Source organism: Vanessa tameamea, chromosome 23 (assembly GCF_037043105.1).
Source record: "Vanessa tameamea isolate UH-Manoa-2023 chromosome 23, ilVanTame1 primary haplotype, whole genome shotgun sequence".
Taxonomy (NCBI): domain Eukaryota; kingdom Metazoa; phylum Arthropoda; class Insecta; order Lepidoptera; family Nymphalidae; genus Vanessa; species Vanessa tameamea.
This window is the reverse complement of record NC_087331.1, coordinates 6,160,840-6,185,921: the sequence shown is the minus strand read 5'-3', so window position 1 is coordinate 6,185,921 and position 25,082 is coordinate 6,160,840. Positions and strand designations below refer to the sequence as shown.

The following is a 25,082-nucleotide window of genomic DNA, read 5'->3' as shown; positions in this document are numbered from 1 at the left end:
TGACTTCTAAAATTAACCTGAACGTGACCTTGAATGCAATTACAGTTACATTGCCAATGCCAATTACATTGAGATAGAACCTCTTTCGAGCTACACTGAACGCAACTCAACGCAACAAAATGCATCATCAAAATTAAATCAAAATTTCAAAACCCTATAAGAGATATGTAAAAAAATATAATAAATCCAAACAAGAACTTTTTTTACTTTGAAGTCTGTTAAAAAAAAAGCGTGAACTCAGTATGTAAATACTGGGTTTACCACCAACTTAGACATTGGCACCATAGGAAATTTTAATAACTTTTTACATAATCAATGCGCCACCAGTCTTGGGAAGGAAATGTTGTGTCTCTTGTGCCTGTAGTTACACTGGCTGGATGATGAGTTGGTAGTATCTACCCAGAAGGCCTAGCACGAAGTCCGACCACCAAGTGAATAGATATATTAATTAATTTTGCCTGTGGTACCCTAAGCAATGTCCACATAACTGCCTGTAAATTTCCCACTGCTGGCATAAGGCCTCCTCTCCCTTTGAGAAGATGGGTTTAGAGCATACTCCACCACACTGCTCCAATGCGGGTTGGTGGATACACATGTGGCAGAATTTCGTTGAAATTAAATACATGCAGGTTTCCTCACGATGTTTTACTTGACCGCCGAGCACGAAATGAATTATAAACACACATGAAAATTCAGTGGTGCTTGCCTGGGTTTGAACCCGTAACCATCGGTTAAGATGCACACGTTGCTCAACAAAATGTACAATATGTAGAAATAGGTGTGGATGTTCCTAGTGAGTCTTAGAAAATACTCTTGTTACATAAAACTTATAACAGAAATTATTTGATTGACGACCTCCGTGGTCGAGAGGTGGGTACACCGGTTTTCATAGGTACGCCACTCCGAGGTCCCGGGTTCGATTCCTGGTCGAGTCGATGTAGAAAAACTTCATTAGTTTTCTGTTGTCTTGGGTCTGGGTATTTGTGGTACCGTCGTTCCTTCTGATGTCCATAACACAAATGCTTTAGCTACTTACATTGGGATCAGAGTAATGTATGTGATGTTGTCCGATATTTATTTATTTATTTATTTGATTGGTAATTTTCTTCAAATATATGTCATCATATGCTTTGTTAAATTAAATTAAAAAAAAACGTCTTTGATAAGCGTCAGTTTTCTTAATAATCATTTCGAAAGACATGACCGAATTGCACTAAAAACCATTGTATAAAACATTTCAAGTACATAGTAAGCACCCACCTCTTTCACTAACTACACTGCAATCATTTTATTCTTAGCGTTCACGCGAGAAACACAAAGACTTAAGTCTAATATATTTAATATCATGAAATATTTCTTTTTAAATCAGTGAAGTGATAGTTTCGTGGTACAATGGAGACAGTTTGGCGGCCTGCTGATATCAGCAGTATTTGTCCTGAACAGCAAGCACCTCTAACACAATGTTCGGGAACAGGCTTCATGTTTTTGACTCTCGTTACTCAATTATTTGGCGGTGTATCATATAGTGTACCGGAACTTAAGGAAAATCCATACCAAAGATATTTGCATCCACAAAGTCACCCATCATTTCCAGAAAGTTCCATAGGGTCAACCTATGATTATCCTTTACAAGCCTATAAATCTAATTTCAATTTTGAAACATTTCATCCAATATCATCGTATCAAGGAAAGAGTTACCAATCAAAATCTTATAACCCGTACAGCCAACCTAGTTATAACGGTTTTAAAAATGACTATTCCAAATTCAAATCTAAGTTACCAATTTTCGACTTCGATTTTTTGAAAAATTCATTTGATGATTTAATTACTGCTGGAGCAATGCCAGCACAGGTTGAAACGAAGTCAAAAATGGAGTCAATAAGAACTAAGAGAGAAAGAAGATCAAGAGAGAAGAGACAGCCCGAAGAATATGATTTCATTATCATTGGAGCTGGTTCCGCTGGATGTGTTCTAGCAAATCGTCTGTCAGAAGTAAAGAAATGGAAGGTAAATAATATATTTTATGTTACGTGTAAACAAAAAATTATAAAAAGATAATAATTATTCAATTTAAACAGTATAGCTTTACTTTATAATATAAAAGTAACGTAAATACCATTTTTTATGTATATAATCATTTAAAAATAAAAAAGTTGTTGCATCATTGGTGCTAAAACTATATGATATAATTATAGGGGTTTATTCCACTAGCGTGTTAAAGCGAAGCAGAAGCGTTTAATTGTTCTTTCCGATCACTAGAAATAAAACAAAGTCCCCGCTTCTGTCTGTCTGAAAGCGATAAACTCAAAACCTACCGAACATTTTCATACGCCTTTCACCAATGGACAAAATGATTCATGATGAAGGTTTAGATGCATAATTCATTGTGAAACTTCGCTAAAATATAACCATAATTGTTGAAGACGTCGGAAAAAAATGATCCGATTGTGAGCCTTAGTGACGTGCGATGCGTAAATTAATTCAGTTATATGCATGTATTACAACATACACGTTTTATGGTATGGTATGGTAAGTATTTCATTTACATGCACTAAGAGTGTTTGCCAGCATCTCAAGCAACTAATCATTGGGATAGCGGCACCAGTTATTCCGTATATAATTTATTTTGACATTATTATTTAAATAAAATTAGAAAAATTCGAACAATATGACATTTACAAGCCTACTCTCTTATTTACTGTTTTTTTTTTTTTTTTTATTAAATAGTTTGGCAAACGAGCAAATAGGCCCATTGGAGATGTAAGTAATCATCTGTAATGGGCCACCAAACTCGAGAACTAAGTGATTATGCACCATGTACATTGGCTCACTCATACTTCAAACCGAACAGTTATACAAAGTATTGATGTTTGGCGGTTGAATATATGATTTCTCCCCAGGCGGGCTTGCACAAAGCCCTACTACCATTCCAATTCGCTTAACTCTTTTTAATATAAAAATAAAAAATAATAATACAAAGAGAATTGACAGGCAATGGCAAGACCGTTAAAGAACCCCAAGCAAATATAGAACATAATTTTAGCAATGTTGTGACCTTAGCAGTGAAGCTAATATCATGACGTAATAATTAATTACATCCCCGCTTCTAATCAAGTGTAAATTACATATTAAATACATAGCTATGATAGAATTTAAACGTAAGCGTGAGTGTGTCTGTTCCTTTAGTGTGAGAGCGAATACCGTTTTTTTATCCGATAAATACTAAGATCTTAAGTAACATACGATCGTTATAACAATGGTAAGCTACTTTAATGAGGTTAATATGGTTATTATTATTGAATACTATGAGTTCCCGGTAGTCTAGTATGAAATGCTGTTAATAAGTACAAACCCCAAATAAGGTCAGCAAAAGTCATAGGAACTTTCTACCAAGAAATTCTGACAAGCATCCTAAAGTTTGGTAAATTGCAGTGTGAACACTAATTAATCCTGCCCTAAGTCCTTTTGAAAGTGTCGGGTTGCTAACCCACCAGATCTGTAGCGTAAAAAAATATATAGTGCAGTCTTTCTTAGCGGGAAGTAGCAGGAGGGAGGAATGCAGACGTTAGGTACAATTTTTCCGGGTATGCAGACTACAATATATCTCAGTGCCAAATTTCCTTCCGATACGTTCAGCCATCCTGGTGTGCATTATAAACATACATTCATCCAAAACTTTCGCATTTTTAATATTAAGATAGTTTCGATACTTGAGCAATATAATCTTCTACGCAGTAGAGATTCTCTAATCTCTATTGAAAAGGCCACTGTAAACGAATTTCGTCAGATCATCATTAGAACTAATATTCCATGTGATAGAATATAATGATAAAATACTCACTTAAAAATGTTACGCATTTGAAAGGGGACACATATACTTTATAAGTCGAAAGTATTGAATCAGTCCCTTCGACTACAAAAAATGAGTGACCTTGAATAGCCGATAAAAACTGTTAGTCATGTTAATTCCTCGATTTATTTATACTTTTATCCAATATTAACTAGCCGGAAAAAAAACGACTAAAACGCAGAAGCTAGACAAGGAAACTGTATTATATACGCAAAATAATATATTAATAACAACATTTTGTTTTTCTATGATATTATTTCGTATGTGTCCTATGTCTAACACTCTCATCTATACGGTCATTGTACAATTATAGATATCGTCAATCGAATAAATATTTACAAGACGAAAATGAGGACATCACGGGTCTATTGAAAGCGTATATTATAATTAATAAGGGGGTTAAGACTGCATAAGAGAACCTCAAGCCGTTTGCTATCACGGAATACGACTACGACGGTTTTAACCTCAAGCCGTTTGCTATCACGGAATACGACTACGACGGTTTTAACCTCAAAGCGCACCAATAGATAGTACTGCTTTAAAATTGATATAATTCGTTTCCACAACATTTTATCATACAGTAGAACCTCGATTATCCGAACTAATTGGGACTGAGACTAGTTCGGATAATCCGAAATCATATCAAATCAAATAATCCGAACTAGTTCATATAATCGAAATATGGGACAAAATCAAACAAAAACAACATTTTTTTTTTTATAAAACACCTAAAAAAATTAATACAAATTCTATGTTTTTTTTTATATAAAATCGTTGATTCTTAATTGACGAACATCTGCAACGCGCCAACGTTCGGATAACTCAGGTTTCGGAAAATCGAGGTTCTGCTGTATATGATTTTTGAAATATCACTGTTAATATTAAATTTGATAAACAATTGTACAAGAAGTGCCCAATTTTATTATAGAATCGCATACACAATGCTTCTATTGATATTTAGACATTACGAAGACGGAAACTGGGTGTTCTAAGTTTATTATTCCATTTATAGTCACTATGAATACCTAATAAGCAATGATTATAATAATGCAAAGAAAGTATAATGTTGTTCTATTATAATAATTACCTATTTCAATGAAGTCAAATGTACTTATATAAACTTATTTATATAAGTACATTTGACTCAGAAGCGTATGTAACAATTTAGCTCCAAGTTTGTATTAAAATTTTCATTTCTTAAGTTCATCTTTATAGGAATATTACCTGAAAAAAAAAACGCAAATTTTAAAGACTATAAAAGTATTTATTTTAACAACAGATTGTAAACGCATTATTGAGGGTAGGGTATGGGACCTAACATCGTAGTTCCCAAGATTAGTGGCACATTGGTGATGACAGGAATATTACAGCACCAATGTCTATGAGCAGTATCAACCATTTAGCATTAGATGGCAGATTAATCCTCCGCCGAAACAAAAAAAAATAAACTATGAACGGAACACAAATATTTTTTTATTAATAATCTTATCTTATGAGCCGATATGGCCCAGTGGTTAGAACGCGTGCATCTTAATCGATGATTTCAGGTTCAAACCCAGACAAGCACCGCTGAATTTTCGTGTGCTTATTTTGTGTTTATAATTCATCTCGTGCTCGGCGGCGAAGGAAAACATCGTGAGGAAACCTGCATGTTTCTAATTTCAACGAAATTCTGCCACATGTGTATTCCACCAACCCACATTGGAGCAGCGTAGTGTAATACGCTCCAAATCTTCTCCTCAAAGGGAGATATTATTATTATAACACCAGTACAAGTATCATACTGCGATGTATATATTATAACTATATAAACATAATATTTCATATTAAATTGTCAGCTGTATTCTGTAACAAGAAAATCGAATATCACCGCCGAACACGATTATGATGTGTCAGAATGTGATAGTGACATTGACTATAAAAATTATAAAATTTGTAGGATACACGTATCAAAATGGCGTATCACTGTAAGTCAATTGTCAACATTTCACAAGTGAGATACAAAGTGAAATCTTACAGAATGGCACTGTTGGTCGTATCGAAGCCGTATCGGAGCAGCGTGAGGGAATCCAAATTTCTCCTCAAAAAGAAGTGGAAGTCTTATCCAAGCAGTGGGTTTTTAAGACTGATTCTAAAATATTAAGTCCTATAAATAAACATTAAACAATTTGAAAAACGATTATGAAATAAAGCCTATGCAACGACGGTTTGTTCAAACTCCTTAAATTAGTATTTCCTTTGCAAAAACTTTTCAATGATAATAAACTCGATATGTTAATACTAGAAGTGACACCATATTTATTTTTATTAAACTAGTCTTACTTTATTTTATATTTATTATAGTGATTTATTGTTTACTGGCTGTTGTTCAAGATTTAAACCTTTCAGTATAGATAACCTGTATCAAGCTTCTTCGTCCTTCCAAAACTAATATAAGTTATGTATACGAAAAAAGATACAACTTAAAATTAAAAAATCTTAATCAAAACAAAAACCAAATAATATCCAAATTAATTCACACAAACATGAATGGTAAGCTCTGTATTTTATCAAATATATGTGTGTGTGTGTGAATATACAAATGGCGTCTCTACATTTTATGATTAAAGTAACAATGCTGCATCCAGCGCTATACATCGATGGCAAAACTAAAACAATGACAGCGAATCCCAAAGCGAAAAACTTTCACAATCGTTTTCTGTTGTTAGTTCTTGGCGCTGTTTCTCGTCTGGTAATACTATCTTAATAGAGAACGTTTTAAGATATACAAACTAGTGGTTGATTGTAACTTTGCCGCTCTAAGTATATAAAAACAATGTCATAATGTTATGAAATTTGCTCCTTGATAAATTTAAAGCTATAGTATTATCTCTTCTTCTTCTTCGTGTACTTCATTACTGAAGGTCGTGCTTGCCCTGAAATGCTTTTCATGGTATATATAGGTACGGAATTATGGTCGTAATTGATTCTTATTATTTTTTCTGAAATATAATCTGTAGTATACAGTTGTACACTAAATATAATATACAGGTACAGTGGTTAGATGATTGTAGGTTCAAACCTAAGGAAGCACCACTGAATTTTAATGTGCTTAATTTGTATTTATAATTCATCTCGTGTTCGGCGGTGAATGAAAACATCGTGATAAAACCTGTATGGGTCTAATTTCAACGAAATTCTGCCACATGTGTATGCACCAACCCGCATTGGAGCAGCGTGTTGAAATAAGATCCAAACCTTCCCTTCAAAGGAAGCCTTAGCCCAGCAATGGGAAAATACATGCTGTTACTTTACTTTATTACTTGTCATGTATATAACATCGTGTCAATTGCTTAAAGTAATAATCTCATACTAAAATTATTGTAATATTGAATATAATATATACTTTGTAATAAGTACGTATATATTATTGTTAAATAGATCATATAGTTACGCAAAGTACATAAACAACAAGTAAAACATTGGCATCTATGTTTAGCCCAACTCAAGCCAACTTGACGAACTTTGAAACTAAGAGATAGTTCTCTATCGAATGTTTAAGCTAACTGACCAGATATAAGTTTATATATAGCTGTGCCCGCGACTTCGAACGCGTTTGAATTTAACAAAAAAAGTTATTGTTGTAGCCTTAAGCTACTCCTTATTACATCAGTTAGTGAAAGTCCCGTTAAAATCGGTCCAGCCGTTCCAGATATTAGCCTGAACGAACAGACAGACAGACAAAATTAAAAAAAAAAAGATATTTTAGTATATGTACTGGGAATACATACATGTGCATTTAGTAAAAAGCTGCTATTTTAATATTACAAACAGACACTCCAGTTTTATTATATTAACGCAATTGTAATTTTTTTTTTGCCATTGGTGGTAGAGATTGGAGCAAATCCGTCTCGGGAATCCAGTCATCACGTATTCTAACGCAAACAACAATTATTAGTGTTAATATTTTCCGGTTAAAGGGGTAAGTGAATCAGTATCATCACAGACAGGATCTCAAGATTGTTGGCGTATTGGCAACACCTTCCTTTATTTACTGTAAAAATGCAAACGAACAATATAATATATAAAGAAATATTAATAATTCCTTAGCGTTTCATAAGATACTGGCTTATCATCAAATGAAACACAGTCCATAGTATTGGCACGAAAGAATAATGAGTTGGGTTTCCATTCCAGCATCCAAACACCCAAACGAATCTTCAATACAGACCAACAATAATCGTTAATTTTATATGATTTTGTGACTTTAGAAACGTGCATGACATTTCGTCAAAGCGTCATACAATAACTTGCAAAATTAGTGCAAAACAGAACGTGTACAATCGTTTTTACTATTTCGTTACTATTCGGTATCGAAATCGTTAAAAATTGATCAACATATTTATCAATTAATCTTATATGTGTCCTAAATGCTTCTATAGATATTAAACATATTCTCATAAAACTTTTATATTCAATAACACCGTATACTTCTACTAATAATTTAGTGATAGGATTTTGTGCAAGCCTGGGTACCACCCTCTCATCGTACATCAACATCTTAGTTCTCAAGGTCGCTGATGTAATATTGGCAATGTAAGGAATAGTTAATATTTCCTGCGGCGCCATTATCTGTGGACCATAACCACTTATCAGGTGGACCTAAAAAAATGAATACGAAAGTAACACTGTCCATCTGTCTGCCAGTTGCTCTTTCACGGCCAATCCACTGAATCGAATTCGATTATATTTGGTATGAAGCAAGCGTGAACTATTTATGTCTAACACGTTACGACCAACCCCTCACACCCCTAACCCTTGAAAAATTACCTACTTACCTTACTTGAATAATTGTAATGCATTTCTTCCGGATTCATGCGAAAACTTCAATTTCGATAAGACGGATATGATAAATTTAATACGTAATATTTATTGGATTGGCAAATGTATATATTTCATTCGAAAAAAAAAATAGAATTGTATAAAATCCATTTTCGTTTTCCGTACGAAGTCAGTACTCATAGATTGTTTTTTGTTTGGAGTTATAAAAAATCTCGTGAACAGAGCGGACACTGTATCTCGTTATTAGAATGGTTGTCCAAACTTGTTGATTGCGAATTACATGCACAAATGGATGTTGAAAAATATGCAATATATTTATTTCGTTACGGTGCAAGGCTGTTGTAAGAAAAACCACGCACAAATTGCAGTATTTTTGGCTACTATATACTCAACACCCTTTCCATCCAACTGCCTCCTTCTAGTGGTTAACTAGAGCGCTGTTCCTCGTGCTGCCGTACTCATTAGTGATGAGTCTGGGGAGGGGGAGCTTATTGACAAGTGGTTAACTTAATAGACTGCAGGGTTATTTAAAAATCCAATATCTCCGATTGATCTGTTTTTTGGTATACGTATGTATTCCGACGCACTGATAACCAATAATCATATGATAGGCAAAGTACCCATAATTTAATTTTCAAGGTCAAAGTTAAAAACAAAATGGTTATCTATCTGTTCATATCCAACAAGTTTTTGGATATTATTTTACTTCATTTCAGTTGTAATAATTTAAAACGGAATGTTTCAGACATTAATGTAATGAAAAAAATGTTTACGATCACATTTTCAAAATTCTAAATTAAATTAAGCAATAGACGCCAACGCTGTGTTACTTTCAAATTTAATATGAAACTTTTAAAAGTAATATTTAAATTTAAAGCTTTGAAAAAATTACGTAGATGCATAAATGACATCTTTATAATAAAATAACAAAGTTAGAGACAGAGACACAACAAGAAAATAAATTGTTATTAAAAATCTCGTGTGAGTAAAACGATAAGCTTAAATAACGTTATTCAAAAACGTTTATATTAGAAAGAGACAGAGAAAAAACGGAAAGGTCACCTGAAAAGGTCATAACGGTTTTTGCTTACGTGAGGATTTCTACCAGTTCACTCTACTGTAAGTCGTGTAAAAAACTTCATTCCAAAAATAAGACCCCACGTAGTCTTTCCCAATAAAGAATCCAAGAATTATATTGATATATCCCAAACGATAATAACTCTGGTACAGTATACACTATAAACAATCTTTAATTAATATCATAGATACTTACTATCATATATACGATACTTGTTGGTAGGGCTTTGTGCAAGCCCGTCATGAGTAGGTACCACATACAGACAACAGACCACAGGTACATCGGATATTCTGCCGCCAAACAGCAGTAGGTACTCAGCATTGTTGCGTTCCGATTTGAAAGCTGAGTGAGTCCGTATAACTACAGGCACAAGGGACATAGCATCTTAGTTCCCAAGATGTAAGGAATGGTTAATATTTCAGTCACAGAGCCATTGTATATGTCTTAAAAAAAATAGATCTCAGTGATATCGTGTCAACACAATAGCCAAGTTTTTTATTTGCCTTTAGTAGTCCTGATTAAATTAGGTACAACGTACTACACGAAAATTTACTTCCGGCTTTTATATTGATAAAATTAATTTGTTAATTGTATAAATAACAGTATAACGCAACTCCGTTCGCGTGATAATAACCCATAAAACAGCTTTATATTTTTTCATATATGCAAGTATTGCCTAGTGACACATTCGATAATATTTAATACTACTAGTTTTTACGACCTCCGTGGTCGAGTAGTGTGTACACCGGTTTTCATGGGTACGCCGCTCGAGGTCCCGGGTTCGATTCCCGGCCGAGTCGATGTAGAAAAAGTTCATTAGTTTTCTATGTTGCCTCGGGTCTGGGTGTTTGTGGTACCGTCGTTACTTCTGATTTTCCATAACACGAGTGCTTTAGCTACTTACATTGGGATCAGAGTAATGTATGCGATGTTGTCCAATATTTACTAGTTCATCCCAACTTCTTACGTGTAATGTTAAGATTTTATCCTAAGATAATTTTTAACCAATGAGACTTACTTTGAGATTGAGAATTGAGGACGTTTATGTGTGTTTATCTTAAAAATATTTTTTTAAGAATATAAAAAAAATGAGACAGAAAATTAAAATAAATAAATATTTATGATGGCAACATTGTTACTTACCATAATAAGTTAGAAACATAAGTGAGAACTATCCAGGTTACCCCATAAGTAAAAGGAATTATACACCGGAATTTTATAAGTGTCTGTTTATAATATGTATCGGAACTGATTATGTTATAGTACGATTTGTGGTATACCTGTTAATCTCATGATCCAGAACCATTTGCACAATAATTTCTGTATTAGATAATCAATTCATCTTATATATAATAAAATAGTTTAAAAAACAAAAAACGTGACGTCACGTGACTGTTTTTTTCGTATTCCTGACAGCAAACGCTTTCATTTATTATCCATATCATGGGGGTAGATTTCAAACAGACAGTCGGCCATCTTGGGGAGGCCACCATATTGGATTTATAATGACGTTTCTTAGCTAGTCATGTATTGTCATCAGAACTCAGAGCGTGTGCAAAATTTCATCCTAATCGAAGACCGGGAAGTGGGTCAAATTAAGATTCCAAGATTTTCTTACATTCATAGTTACAAAGTAAAGCTAATATAAGCGTGTTAAAAATGAATGGCCCAGTGGTTAGAACGCGTGCATCTTAACCGATGATTTCGGGTTCAAACCCAGGCTGGCACCACTGAATTTTCATGTGCTTAATTTGTGTTTATAATTCATCTCGTGCTCGGCGGTGAAGGAAAACATCGTGAGGAAACCTGCATGTGTCTAATTTCAACGAAATTCTGCCACATGTGTATTCCACCAACCCGCATTGGAGCAGCGTGGTGGAATATGCTCCATACCTTCTCCTCAACGGGAGAGGAGGCCTTAGCCCAGCAGTGGGAAATTTACAGGCTGATTATGTATTTATGTAGACTTCAAGACCCATTAGCCGAATATAATGAAAGCTGGCAGATATTATGTATGTCTTCCTAGTCAAGATATCTTACCGGGGTAAAAAGTCTACTAGGGCTTGCTAGGTAGGATATAAAAATCAACCCTAGATCGTTAAGGACGGAGAACGGATGGCATCCATATTGAAAGCGTATAAAACTGTAAAACAGTGTAGTTTAGGCTAGTTACCCTTAATTCCTATCTTACCAAATTTAAAAGCGAGCAATACCGCAAGTATTGCAGAACATAACATGAAAGCGAACTATTGTATTTGTATAAAAATTACAAATAAATATATTGGGTTCAAATCGTTACGAAAGACGATTGACAATTAGTCACGTACGAATTTCGCTTTAGTAACGCCATCTATTGTCGTGGAACAGAAACTCGTTTATTCGTTTATAATTAAGGTAACCGAGTTTTAGTTACGTCACTTACTTAATTCATTGTAATATTCCGTGGAGACCTTGAATAAACTTTTTTGCCGTTTTTAAATTAAACGACTACACAATCGCCTGTTTTGTTGTATCCGATGGTTTTCTTAACTTAATATTGAAGGCACAAACATAGAACGATTGCATAGAATTTGTGTACATTGTAATATGATCTTTATTTAAGTATACGTACTTTATTAAATGCATAATACGTATATATAAACACTTCATCAGCCGAGCGGTCGGGGTTTCAGCCAAAACCATCTTGGAGCACAGCTTAAAAATGGCAATACACCAGCAGAACAAAACCATCGCTGAGGCTGTGCTCATCCTGATTCGCGACAGGGCAGGGTCCGCTGTTCCATAGTGTTCTATAGTGTTTATAGTTTTAAGTTTGATGAAGTGCTAGACATAATTTATTTTATAACATATTTGTATAAGAAACGGGGCATAAAAAAAATTATAAAAATAAATGTTGTAATTAAAATCTATATAAGTTAAACCAATAAGAAAGATGCATTACTATTCGTGATTTGAATATCAGGTTAGGTTAGGTTAGGTGTTTGTTTTTTATACCGACTCGTATACCGTGACGGCAACCGATGACACTTGTGACGTCATGCCTCTTCTCCGTCATTGTCCTCGACTCCCTTATGTGAACGCAGTGCGTATACTACATATACGTTTATTTACAAAATTATTATATAAAGAAGAATACTTTTATTTTTCTAATAAAAATAGTAAGTAAACCGCTCATGACATTAGTTTAGAATCGGTATTTGTGCTAACTATATGTTTTTCGCAAATATCACGCTGCGCACGAGGCGTGGCGCATACAGTCTTTCATAAACTGAGCCATCCAGCCAGACGCTACAGTAAAACTATGCAAACCCAATCGATGATGATTTATCGAATAGAACATGCAATTACCGCCCATCAACTGTGCAAATAAAATAACATACACGCGTTCGAAGAAACTGTGCAAACGTACTGCACAGATAACTCATTATGATATCTTGTTGCCGTGTATAGCCATCATTATTCGATGGTGGACAAGCCTATACAGAGCACTAGTAAAACTAATTTTATTAACTTTTATTAAAAAAAAAAATACAGAAACTACATTCATTCAGGTATTTCCATATTTTCAATTCGAACATATTGTACTTTCAAGATAGTTTTTCAATAACGGAACTTTTTTATCAAACATATTTTGATGTTTATTTTTCAAGTACAGTTAGTTTGCAATTCGTTTAGATTAGGTTTGTTGGGAAATGCAAAACTTTCTATAACACACGTTTAAATAGTTAAATGTGTTAGCCTATACATTCGTTTGTTGTTCGTGCCTGTTGAAGTAATCATTCTAAAATAATATCCAAGCATTTACCACAGCAAGTAATAAGCCTATCTTGCTTCGACTTACAAAATTTTATGCCGAGATGGCCCAGTAAGAGTCGAGATGGCCCAAGGGTTAGAACGCGTACATCTGAACCGATGATTTCGGGTTCAAACCCAGGCAAGTACCACTGAATATCCATGTGCTTAATGTGTGTTTATAATTCATCTCGAGCTCGGCGGTGAAGGAAAACATCGTATGGAAAGCTGATCTGTCTAATTTCAACGAAATTCAGCCACATATGTATTCCACCAACCCGCATTGGAGCACACTATGCTCCAAACTTTCTACTCAAAGGGAGAGGAGGCCTTAGCCCAGCAGTGGGAAATTTACAGGCTGTTAATGTAAATGTAATGTATATTTATTACCCGATTTTATTTAATTACAAATGATCCATATATTCTGCCAAGCGTCTCGTGACGGTTATATTTTTTAATATTAAATATAGGTAAACCCTTGCGCTTACGGACCCTATTAAATCGATACACAATCGGCATATTTAGAAATATACAAAGAACATTATAATAAAGCAAAAAATTTGCTCGACTCTTATTGTTTTTCTTTTTCCATAATATAATGGGAGGAGACGTAACCAATCGCAAAAAAAAGAGTATCAAAATTAGTCACCAATTACCGAATCTATTGATGATACCCTACATTTTGAAGATACTAAAAATCATTTTCCTACATTTCACGATAGTGCCCTGCAGGGACGAGTATATTCTAACAGAATAACTCAATCGATAAAAAATAATAGCAGAACACATATCTACATTTTGCTATAATAATTGATAAGGAGTCAACAGAATAAATATAAATGCTTTATCATAAGATAACCAAAGAGTTCCAAGCTGAGTGGTAAGAACACGTGAATCTTAACCGAAGATTGTAAATACAAATTAGAAAACATCATGAGAAAACCTGCTACATGTGTAACCCACATTGAAGCAATATAGTGGAATAAACTCCTAAACCCACCAGTAAGCAGTATATATACATATATATTACACATCCTTAAAAGTATTATATAGTATAAGTTACACTCCTTTATACATGTTCTTCCGAAAGCATTATTGCTCCATATTGTGCTATTTGCATATTATGTCATTCTCGTTTTATATTATAATTATACAAAGACGATGAGGTTCAGACAATTTTGATATATTCATAACAATTTTTAGGACATCATAAAATAAGCCTTTGCTTCAAATTTAAACTTTTAAGACTCAATTCGGCTGTGCATTCACAGTCAGTCAGGACAAACGATTTTATAAAAAAAAATACTTTCATTTTAAAGGAAATGAAGACGTAAAATTTTTAAATAAATTTTTTACTCTCCGCTATCGAATACAATACCTTTGTCAATGTTCTCATAACTTTCGTAGACCGTTAAAATATATATAAAATACACGTAAAAATACACGTAACACGTGTAAAACACGTAACGTTACCATAACAGATGCTATAATCATAAAACACATGAAATCATGATAGCACTGTTGGAAATGGTATACATAGAATAAAATTTAAACGAAGTCATACACTGTTACTCGGTGAATTTCACAAGTTACGATATTTTTCGATGGTATGGTTTGATAACAGGTTTTGGTTATAAGAAGAGTACATACATTTCAAACTAACAAACATTAACAGACTGAATGGAGTCCTAGTATTTATTAATTATTAATTTTAGTTCATTATTATTGTTATATAATAACCATTTTCCGCTTACCCACTGACTGACAAATAGACTACCAATTTAACCATACCTTACACACCAATGTACCACAAATCCTCAGAACTAAATGGTTACGTCCCTTGTGTCTGTAATCACACCAGTGCTTACCCATTAAACCGAACCACAACAATACTATGTAGGGCTGTTTAGCTGTAGAAAAAGTGTTTTACATGAAGTTTTACCCTAACTGACTTGCACATAGCCCTATCCAGAAAATAGCGTATATAAGATTATATATTAATAGTGAATGATAAAATAAAGAGCCGAGATGGCCTAGTGGTTAGAACGCGTGCATCTTAACCGATGATTTCGGGTTCAAACCCAGGCAGGCACCACTGAATTTTCATGTGCTTAAGTTGTGTTTATAATTCATCTCGTACTCGGGGGTGAAGGAAAACATCGTGAGGGAACCTGCATGTGTCTAATTTCGACGAAATTCTGCCACATGTGTATTCCACAGAAAAAAATCTGTTTCGTGATTCCACCACCCAGCGTGGTGGAATATGCTCCAAACTTTCTCCTCAAAGGGAGAGGAGGCCTTAGCCCAGCAGTGGGAAATTTACAGGCTGCTAATTTAAAATGTAATATATATTTGGCATTTACAATCTGGTTTACATTTTAATAAATAATGTACTCTGGTCTTTTTAACTCCAGGTCGCAATTGTGTGCGCCTGACGTAAAATCTATCAATGTTTTTCAAATATGTTACATCACTATAATAAAATACGTTTTAAATATTGGGCTTCAAAAACGTTAGGTTTACAACGAAAATAATATACTCTAAGGGAGGTTTCGAGAGTAGCAAATTTAATTTTGTATCTCACGCCCGCTCCAGCAATTCATTCAATTTTAATAGTTCAGACTCAATCAAACTTTTCGTTTACAGTTTGGAGCACTCATTTTTCATGTTAATTGTTACTGGTACTTTTTGTTCCGTATTTAAAAATATTTTTTGATAATATTCGTATTTCACGAGTTACGTATAAATTATTTGGCTTATATTGTACGATGTACTCGTACAATATAACCCTAATGTTCTAATTTTAAGAGAAAATAATTTACTTAGTGATGTATCAGATAATCTACCATTAAGCAACTTAACACTTTGTATTGTTGATGGAGTCTGAAGGGTAAATGAGTTAGTGTAACCAGAGGTGCAAGGGATTTAACATATCAGTTCCCAAGGTTAGTGTCGCATTTGTGTTGTAAGAAATGGTACGGAACCAATGGTCTAGGTACTGTGGTGACCATTTATCATCATTTGGCCCATTTAACCGTCCGTCTACCAGTGCTGTAGAAAAATGTCTTTACGATTAGAAAATAAAGAATATTTAAAAAAGCAAAGAAACAACCTCTAAACGTCCCATTGCTGGCCTAAGGCCTCCTCTCCCTTTTGAGAAGAAAGCTTGGAGCTTACTAAAAATATATATGAATACGAATATAAATATTTCAATAATTCCAATTATTATAAAGACAAATTAAACTCATGATAATTTGGAGGCGCTTGCTTGAACTTAAACTCGCAATTATTGGTTAAGATTTACGATTTACGTTAAGATTTACTTAACAACAGAGGATTTCGGCTCAGATACAAAATTTACAACTTATTATTCAACTTTATGCTTATCGATACTCAAAATAAAACACCGGTTCGAAAAAGACCTAAGAAGAACCGGTAAAAGTAACTCATTGATAATATTGTATACAATTTAATTAAGATATCTACAAGTATGAACTAATAACTGGGTATTTTTAGCACAAAAATAATTCTTCATAATTTTTATGTTTTCAGTTACAGAGAAACTTTCTGATATCTGCGTTATGTTTGTGTACCTCTAATACAGAAAATGAAACATGCTGAACTTACCCAAACCGCCAAATAGACGGCTACACATTTTCATAATATAGTAACAGCCAAAATTCTATAGAAATATTTTGAATGATTAGCATGTTTATTTAACGAATATAAATATAATTCAAATTATTATTTATTTATTACGTTTTATTAAATGGTAACTTCACTCGAAGAAAAATATAACATACCTAATTATTTATCCAGAATGCAGATATGTGCTATATTGAAAATATTGGCTACATTAAAAATAATATCTACATAATACATTTTAATTGTTACAGGTGCTTCTAATAGAAGCAGGACCTGAAGAGCCAGATGTAACAATGGTGCCTGCATTTCCCTCCGTTCTTGGAAGATCTAGTATCGACTGGAATTACAGGACACAGCCAGAAAAACTAACTTGCAGATCCATCAGAGATCAAACATGCGCCTGGACAAGGTAATATATTCCGTTGTGACTTAACTGTATCTCATAATTAACAATCATATATATATATATATATAAAAGGGCATGTGACCATATAACATAATCTCGTTACCTACGAATACGTTGTAAAAAAGAAAAAATAACGAATACGCAAATTTTACAAAACGCCTTTTAAGGACTGTGTTTAAGCCAAATATATTTGCACCTTTTCATAGTAACGAAAAGGGCCCATTAGGGATAGGGTCGGTGAAGATAAATCACGAGTTCAGGATTGCTACAACTCAGCGGTCGAGTAATGGCTTTTCTTAAGCCGTAAACTATACAGAATTCATGAAAGGGATAACGGGACTAGATGACAAGTGAATACTTAAATATAATAGTTGGAAAATTAACGGAAGTAGACATATTTTTTAAGATATCAGTAGCAATGTGTGCTCATAAACGTTAACTTGTGAAATGCGATAGTTATCATGGAATCTGAGTTTGTCTAGAAAGCTTATTCGATTTTAACGAAACAATGTTCTAGCCCTTGCAACTAAATCTGTGTAGATAATATATATCTTACGATATCACAACTTTGCAATCAAATTGATCGTATTAAAATTATATATTATATAATTAAAATTACAACAATGTAATTGTTGGCCATAAAAAAAAGTATATAGATTTGGACAGACAGACAAAGAAAACAGCGAGTTTTGTATATTAGTACGATAAAAATATAACTAAGACAATTTTGTAAATATTAGTATTACCATTTTAAAATATGTTTTACAGAGGCAAGACTATGGGAGGATCCAGTGCAGTCAACTACTTAGTGTATATGAGAGGAAACAAACGTGACTATGACAACTGGGCAGAACTCGGCAATCATGGATGGAGTTATCGAGAGGTAATATTTAATTTACTAATCAAATCGCATTTCTTCTTATGGTTAAACATAACAACTTATAACAATGTACAATTACCTAGTTTCCTATGAAGAGTAAATGAAATATAAGTGTTATTCATGTTTATCAAAACATTGCTATTTATCGACGACGATTCACTTATCTCTTTGCAATACATTAAAACGCATTAAAATTCAGCTACTTTGGACAAAATGTATAGCTTTATAATTTTATTTCTTTTTGCAGGTCTTACCATACTTCAAAAAGTCTGAAAATAATAGAGATATAGAATCTCATGATAAATATTATCATTCAGTTGGTGGTCCCTTAAACGTTGAAAGATTCTCGTATGTCGATGTAAATACAATTATGTTAGTTGAAGCCTTTAAAGAAAAAGGTTTACCAATACGAGATTTAACTAGAGAAGATAATATCGGAACTGATATAGGACTATCTACTTCTAAAGATGGACGACGAGTATCAACAAATATTGCATTTATCAAACCAATACGAAATGTCAGACCTAATTTACATATCGAAGTAAATGCATTTGTTACTAAAATTATAATAGATCCTCATACAAAAACTGCTCATGGAGTAAATTATATCAAAGATGGTATCGAGCATAATGTGTATGCTAAAAAGGAAGTTATTCTCAGTAGTGGAGCAATAAATTCCCCAAAAATACTTATGTTGTCGGGTATCGGTCCTAAGCACCACCTAGAAAGTTTAAATATACCTGTACTATCTGATTTGAATGTAGGTCAAAATTTGCAAGACCATGTAACCACTGAAGCCTTGACTATATCTCTATCAAACAAAACTTCAACTTTAGTAAGTGAGCATGAATTATTAAATGAGGTTTATAAATACCAACAACAACATCCTAAAAAGCATGGACCCTTGGCAACAACTAGTACTTTAAACGGTATCGCCTTCATCAGAACGAAATATGAATATGAAAACGTACCAGACATCCAATTCCACTTTGACGCAAGAAACGTTGAAGAATTTTATTCAGATCCCACAACATACATAGCAACGAACATACTGCCTCTATCTTTCTATAATGGTCTTGCAGCTAGACCTCTCTTACTTGTACCAAAAAGTAGAGGATTTATTCTATTGAATCATACAGATCCAATTTTTGGACCACCATTAATATATCCAAGATTTTTCACGGTAAAAGAGGACTTAGATGTATTAGTAGAAGGTTTGCGGTACGCTGTTAGTTTAGAAGATACAGATGCGTTCAAGCACAGTGGTGCAAGTTTTGTTAAAATACCAGTACAAAGCTGTACAGATTATATTTGGGGGACATATGACTATTTCGCATGTTTGCTTATAGAATATACTGGCACGATATATCATCCAGTTGGCACATGTAAAATGGGCCCTGAATGGGATACAGATGCAGTTGTTGATCCGAAATTACGTGTTTACGGTATTAAAAAATTGAGAGTAATTGACTCATCTATTATGCCTGTTATAATTAGGGGTAACACGAACGCACCAACGATCATGATAGCAGAAAAAGCATCAGACATAATCAAAAGAGAGTGGTTATCGTAATTAAGAAACTAATAAAATATAAACGTAGAAATATTGTAAATAATCTAAGTTTAAACAAATATTTAAGAAGTATATTAACAAACAATCATGTTCTTCTTTATTTAAATATGTTAAATAAAGAAGAACATGATTGTTTGAGACACATGACGAGTAAGAAGTATGTATATGTGCTATTGTAACATAACTAATGTAACGTAACTATTTAAGAAACGTCGTTGTTATGGCAACCTATTTCTTATAAAACTACAAACCATGGACTATACCTTTCTGGAAAGGTAATTTAAGGTCAAATATCAGGACACGTTACTATAACATGTTAACATGTGTTCCACATTTTTCTTAAGGAATCCAATTAAAGATTTTTTTTTATATTTGTGTCTTGTCTATATTTTAATTGTTATAATTAAGTCACCATGGGATTTTTATAATAAAAAACAATGATGACAAACCTTCATTACAGCATAAAAATATTATACAATGATTTTTTAAAATAAATGTTTCGACTTTTTATTTTCATAGTAGTGCGTTCTTATTATTTTCAAAAAACTGGTATACGATGACAATTTGCTTCTTGTTATGTGATATAATAAATAATATCACATAACAAGAAATTAAATAGTTTTAGCTCATGTGCACACATCAATACATTTGTTACGTAAAATAAATTAAATTAATGTTTATATTACAACGCTTGGTCGATTTGAAAACCTATTAAAACATATCATATTAGTTAGCAATTCTTTTTAAGTAAACAAAACTAAAACATTTATTACATATTATTTGAAACATAGAATATGTCAAAAATAGTCTGTTACTAGGTTTTGAAATATGGCAGTGAAATACTACAGGGGCTTAAATAAAATTAATTAAATTATGAAACATGTAACAAAAGTGTTGACCTAATTTGACTTAAATCTGTGTCAGCTCGTAAAAATTCGTTCAAATATTTTGTAAAATGAGAACGTAACGAGTACAATAATAATTACAAATAAAGTTAAAAATTAATTATCACAAATTATATAAACATCAGTGATCTAACTACAGTCCTTGTTTTTTTAAATAACAGTATTAAAAGTATATACAAACCTACACTAAAAATATACCTTAATATGTTATGTTTTTTAAACGTGCATCCTAAGAAAGAGCGTGCTGCAAACGCGGATCCACCAGAATAATAAAAATGCTCGCAGTTAGGACGCAGGTGACTCAGGTTCAAATATTTCGAGTATTTGTTACGTGCACGTCGGAACAGTATTTCGTCAATCAGAACGCACACCAAGGATCCATAGAGTTAGTGAAGAGAAATTGACAATAGCAATATTTGACATAATATCATAGTTCTCGACGTAGGTGGCGCATTGGCGACGTGAGGAAAGATTCACCTTAAACTAGGATCCGCATCATATACTCTTCCCCCATATGGAAATACTAAGTAATTTTGTGTTTGAAGGTTGAGTAAGCCAATTTAACTAGAGACAGGCCTTGGTAATTTAAGTGGTTAACATAACTTATGGAGCAACTTTCAATAGTGTGATGGTGACTACTTACGATCAGGTATCGACATATCCACTAGTCAGTTTACCAACTTATATAAATAAATAATGATAAAGGTTACTTGTATTTAAACCTTTATTTAGTATTAGGACTCTATGTAATCCCGTTAGGGTTGGCACCACCCAGTCATGAAATGTTCTACCGCCAAGCAGCAATACTGAGTGTTGTCATGTTGCGGTTTGAAGGGTAACTAAAACAAGTGTTACTAAAAGCACAAGGACATAACATCTAAGCTTCCAAGGTTGGTTGAGCGTTGGCAATGTAAGGATGTTTAATACTAACTGCGTCACTGAATCACAATGTTGTGACCATTTTCCATCAGGTGGTCCGTTTAGCCTTCCGCTAACTAGACTATAAAAAATAACCTATCGGATAATAATGCCTTTTGACTTTTGACTTTCTTACCATCATCGTCATCTCGACAAAAGTTGTTTTAGTAAGTTAGGTCAGTCGTCAGAAATAACAGATGTATCGATTATATAATATTAATAAGCAATGAAATTCAGTGAACTGATTTATCAAATTTAAAAATACATAAAGCATATATATACTTAAATTATCATTAACAATTAAACTCGGGCCTTTGTTTAGTGTTGCCATAAAAATAAACTAAAAGTAAAGCGATGCAATCCTCGTAACGAGTGTTGGGTGAGCAAAAAAGGGCGATTACACCGCCCTTTTTTGCTAAATTATAAAATTAATCTATAGTACAAAATGAGTGTCCGGATCAAATGAAAGTTTTTTTAACAAAATATTGAATAAAATATAAGGCAATTTTATACATTCACGTATTTATAATACCCGTTATAAAGAAATATCGTAAAATATAAATTCTGAACATGACCATACCCAATTGAACTGCTGTGAAAAATCATTGAATATTTTGCCTAAAATTTAAAATACAAACCAATTAAATGGTAGTTTTTTTTTCCAGGAAATAAATAACGACCACTTCTGATTAGTTTTTAATTATTTATACATGTTTTCGTAAGCAGTTCGTTATGAATATGATACAGTTTAATTTAAGCTACTATGAAGGTATTATATATGCCTTTTTTAATGATTAAGCAACTTAGCAGGAAGTGTTATTGTGGTACAATGTGAATAGACACAGGTGCCATTTCTATTCTCTCACTATTACAATTTAATGGGACCGAAATCCAACCCGACGGGCGAGATATGAGGCACAGGATCAACGGCTTACGTGCGTTCTTAGGGAGTGTAACAATGTCTTAAGTTTGGACAGCTACTAAGAATTTTCCGTCAGAAAAACCAAACGGCTTTTTTCCTTCAAATCATGTTCTATTTCTCATATACATTATATCTTATCTCCAATATATCACAAACAATTTTTGTTTATTTAATTGAGTTTAGCAGTTTGATGGCATGTTTTTTTATTTCCGAGAAGCATCACAACTAAAATTTCTGAATTTGTACGTATTTTCTCTATTAACGTGTCAGATCTTCCTCATGTAATAATTGATCTGGATAGATTAACTCTCGGTTTAGACCTTGGATATCGAGATCTGTCACCGCAAAAGCTTGCTAATTATTAGCTAGTCACTGTGTCAAGGGCGATTAGTTGCGAAAACTTCGAAAACCATGGTAAAAAATGGCACAATTTCAACATAATTATTGACTTAGCGGAGAATATTTTTTATCCGGAAACAACAAAATGGTGTAAAAACATAAAAAGTATATTGAACTAATCTCACTTTGTTTGTTATTGACCTTAATAATATTGACATTGAAGAAGCTAATACTTGGAAATAAATCAATGAACAAGAGAGCTTTTCGAATAACGATTCCGGAAACAAATCGACAATCTCCAAGCAATATAGTTCTTATAGTATGGTTATTTCTTATCTAGACCTGCTACTTCAAATTTTACCTATATTACATTTTAAAATTCCACAACTCTGATAAAATGTTGAATCCAAATGATCATTACATATAATTTATCTAGAATAATTGACGCTTTTCAAGTTTCATATGAAAATTTAGGTGTCTGGCAAAATTTTACCCACCACGAGTTTCTTGATAACGATTTCCGTAACTATTAAACATAACATTAATTATTATCAGTACAATTTGATTACTTAAAAAGTTTTTGGTTAGTGGTTCTTATCTGGTCTTAAACCCGCAATAATTGTATTGTACTTAGTCATATAATTGCAACGCCAAATCTTGTTCTGTAATGATGGGGATTGGAATGAGAGTTCTAGGTAATTATAAGCACAAGAAATGTAACTAACATCTATGGTTCCAAAAGAAATTTTCTTGTTTTTTCCGGCTAGGAAAGTTTATATTCCTTATTCCTTAAAGGCAGACAACGCATCTGCAAGCCCCCCAGTGTTGCAGATGTCCATGGGTGGTAGTCACTTTCCATCGGGTGAGCCTCCTGCTCGTTTGCGACCTATCACATTAAAAAAAGAAAATATATTCGCGGCTTATCTCTTCTATAATATGGATGTATAATACATATAGACCTTCCTCTTGAATCACTCTGCTCACTATCGAAAAACAGAATGTAATCCGTTATGTAGTTTAAAACATCTAATAGTAATTTCATTATCTATAGATTTGTTTCATCATCTATAGATGGTGTAAACTCACTCTGTTTTATACTGTCAATATTTTGCAAATGTACATACAATCTAAAGATTGCTATTACAAAATCATGTAATATTTGTCAGTGAACTATTATAAGTCAAACGTTACAAAGTCAGTTAATTTTTAAAGAAATTGGTTTTATTGTTAGCTATTCTATGCTTGAGTAAATATAGCACCTGCTATTTTTGTTATCAATAGAGTTTAAAAATTGTATTAAAATTGCTTCAATGACAAGGTAATAAAAAAAATCTCAAAGTGATTCGTACACTTTGCATAATCGAAAAATATTCGGACATTTAATTTGTTGCATTTATCTAAGAAATCATTTGATCGTTAAAATTGATAAGATGAACATTGAAATCAATTAAACGCGAATAATTATGTGAGATGTGTAACAGCAGATAGCGTTATTAAATTAGTGTTAAGATAAACTACTATTGCAACAAACAATAAATAAATGTTTATTTAAAAAAGTGACTGAGTGATACAAATATGTCGTCTTGGGTACCATTAAATTTAAGTGACGTTTGCTTAGAAAAACAAGCTCCTTTGTCACAATGTTCTTCGACAGGGTTTATGTTTTTGGCATTAGTGATGAAACTCTTTGGTGGTGTCTCATACAGCGTTTCAAGGGGAAAGAAAAAAGGTTCGCCCATATCGTTGCAACCAGAATTATTCCAAAGTAATTTGGATTTGACTTTCGATCGTTTAGATTCGAAATCTACATACCCATTTTCTAGTGAAAGTGACGCATATTTTACGAAATTTTTCAAGAATCCTTTTTTGGATTATATGTATAAATTCCCAAGTCATGGACAAAATCAATTAAAAGGTTCCAATTATTTTGATGTTGGAAATTCAAATTTACGC

At 33.1% G+C, this 25,082-nt stretch overlaps 1 protein-coding gene across 1 annotated transcript; it reads left to right on the top strand.

Moving 5' to 3' along the window:
• Positions 1 to 1,360: 1,360 nt before the first annotated feature.
• LOC113401922 (glucose dehydrogenase [FAD, quinone]-like) lies at positions 1,361 to 20,053 on the top strand. The gene is made up of 4 exons (XM_026642000.2): positions 1,361 to 2,007; positions 17,438 to 17,595; positions 18,361 to 18,475; positions 18,720 to 20,053. Exons 1-4 carry the CDS (start codon positions 1,393 to 1,395, stop codon positions 20,043 to 20,045), a joined length of 2,214 nt encoding a protein of 737 aa, XP_026497785.2. The 5' UTR covers positions 1,361 to 1,392; the 3' UTR covers positions 20,046 to 20,053.
• The last annotated feature ends 5,029 nt before the right edge of the window (positions 20,054 to 25,082 follow it).

Bases quoted from the DNA above. Each gene is read 5' to 3' on its own strand.
- LOC113401922 (XM_026642000.2), top strand. From the start codon at position 1,393: ATGGAGACAGTTTGGCGGCCTGCTGATATCAGCAGTATTTGTCCTGAA. The intron at 2,008-17,437 runs GTAAATAATATA...TAATTGTTACAG, and splicing joins CAGAAGTAAAGAAATGGAAG to GTGCTTCTAATAGAAGCAGG. The intron at 17,596-18,360 runs GTAATATATTCC...TATGTTTTACAG, and splicing joins CAAACATGCGCCTGGACAAG to AGGCAAGACTATGGGAGGAT.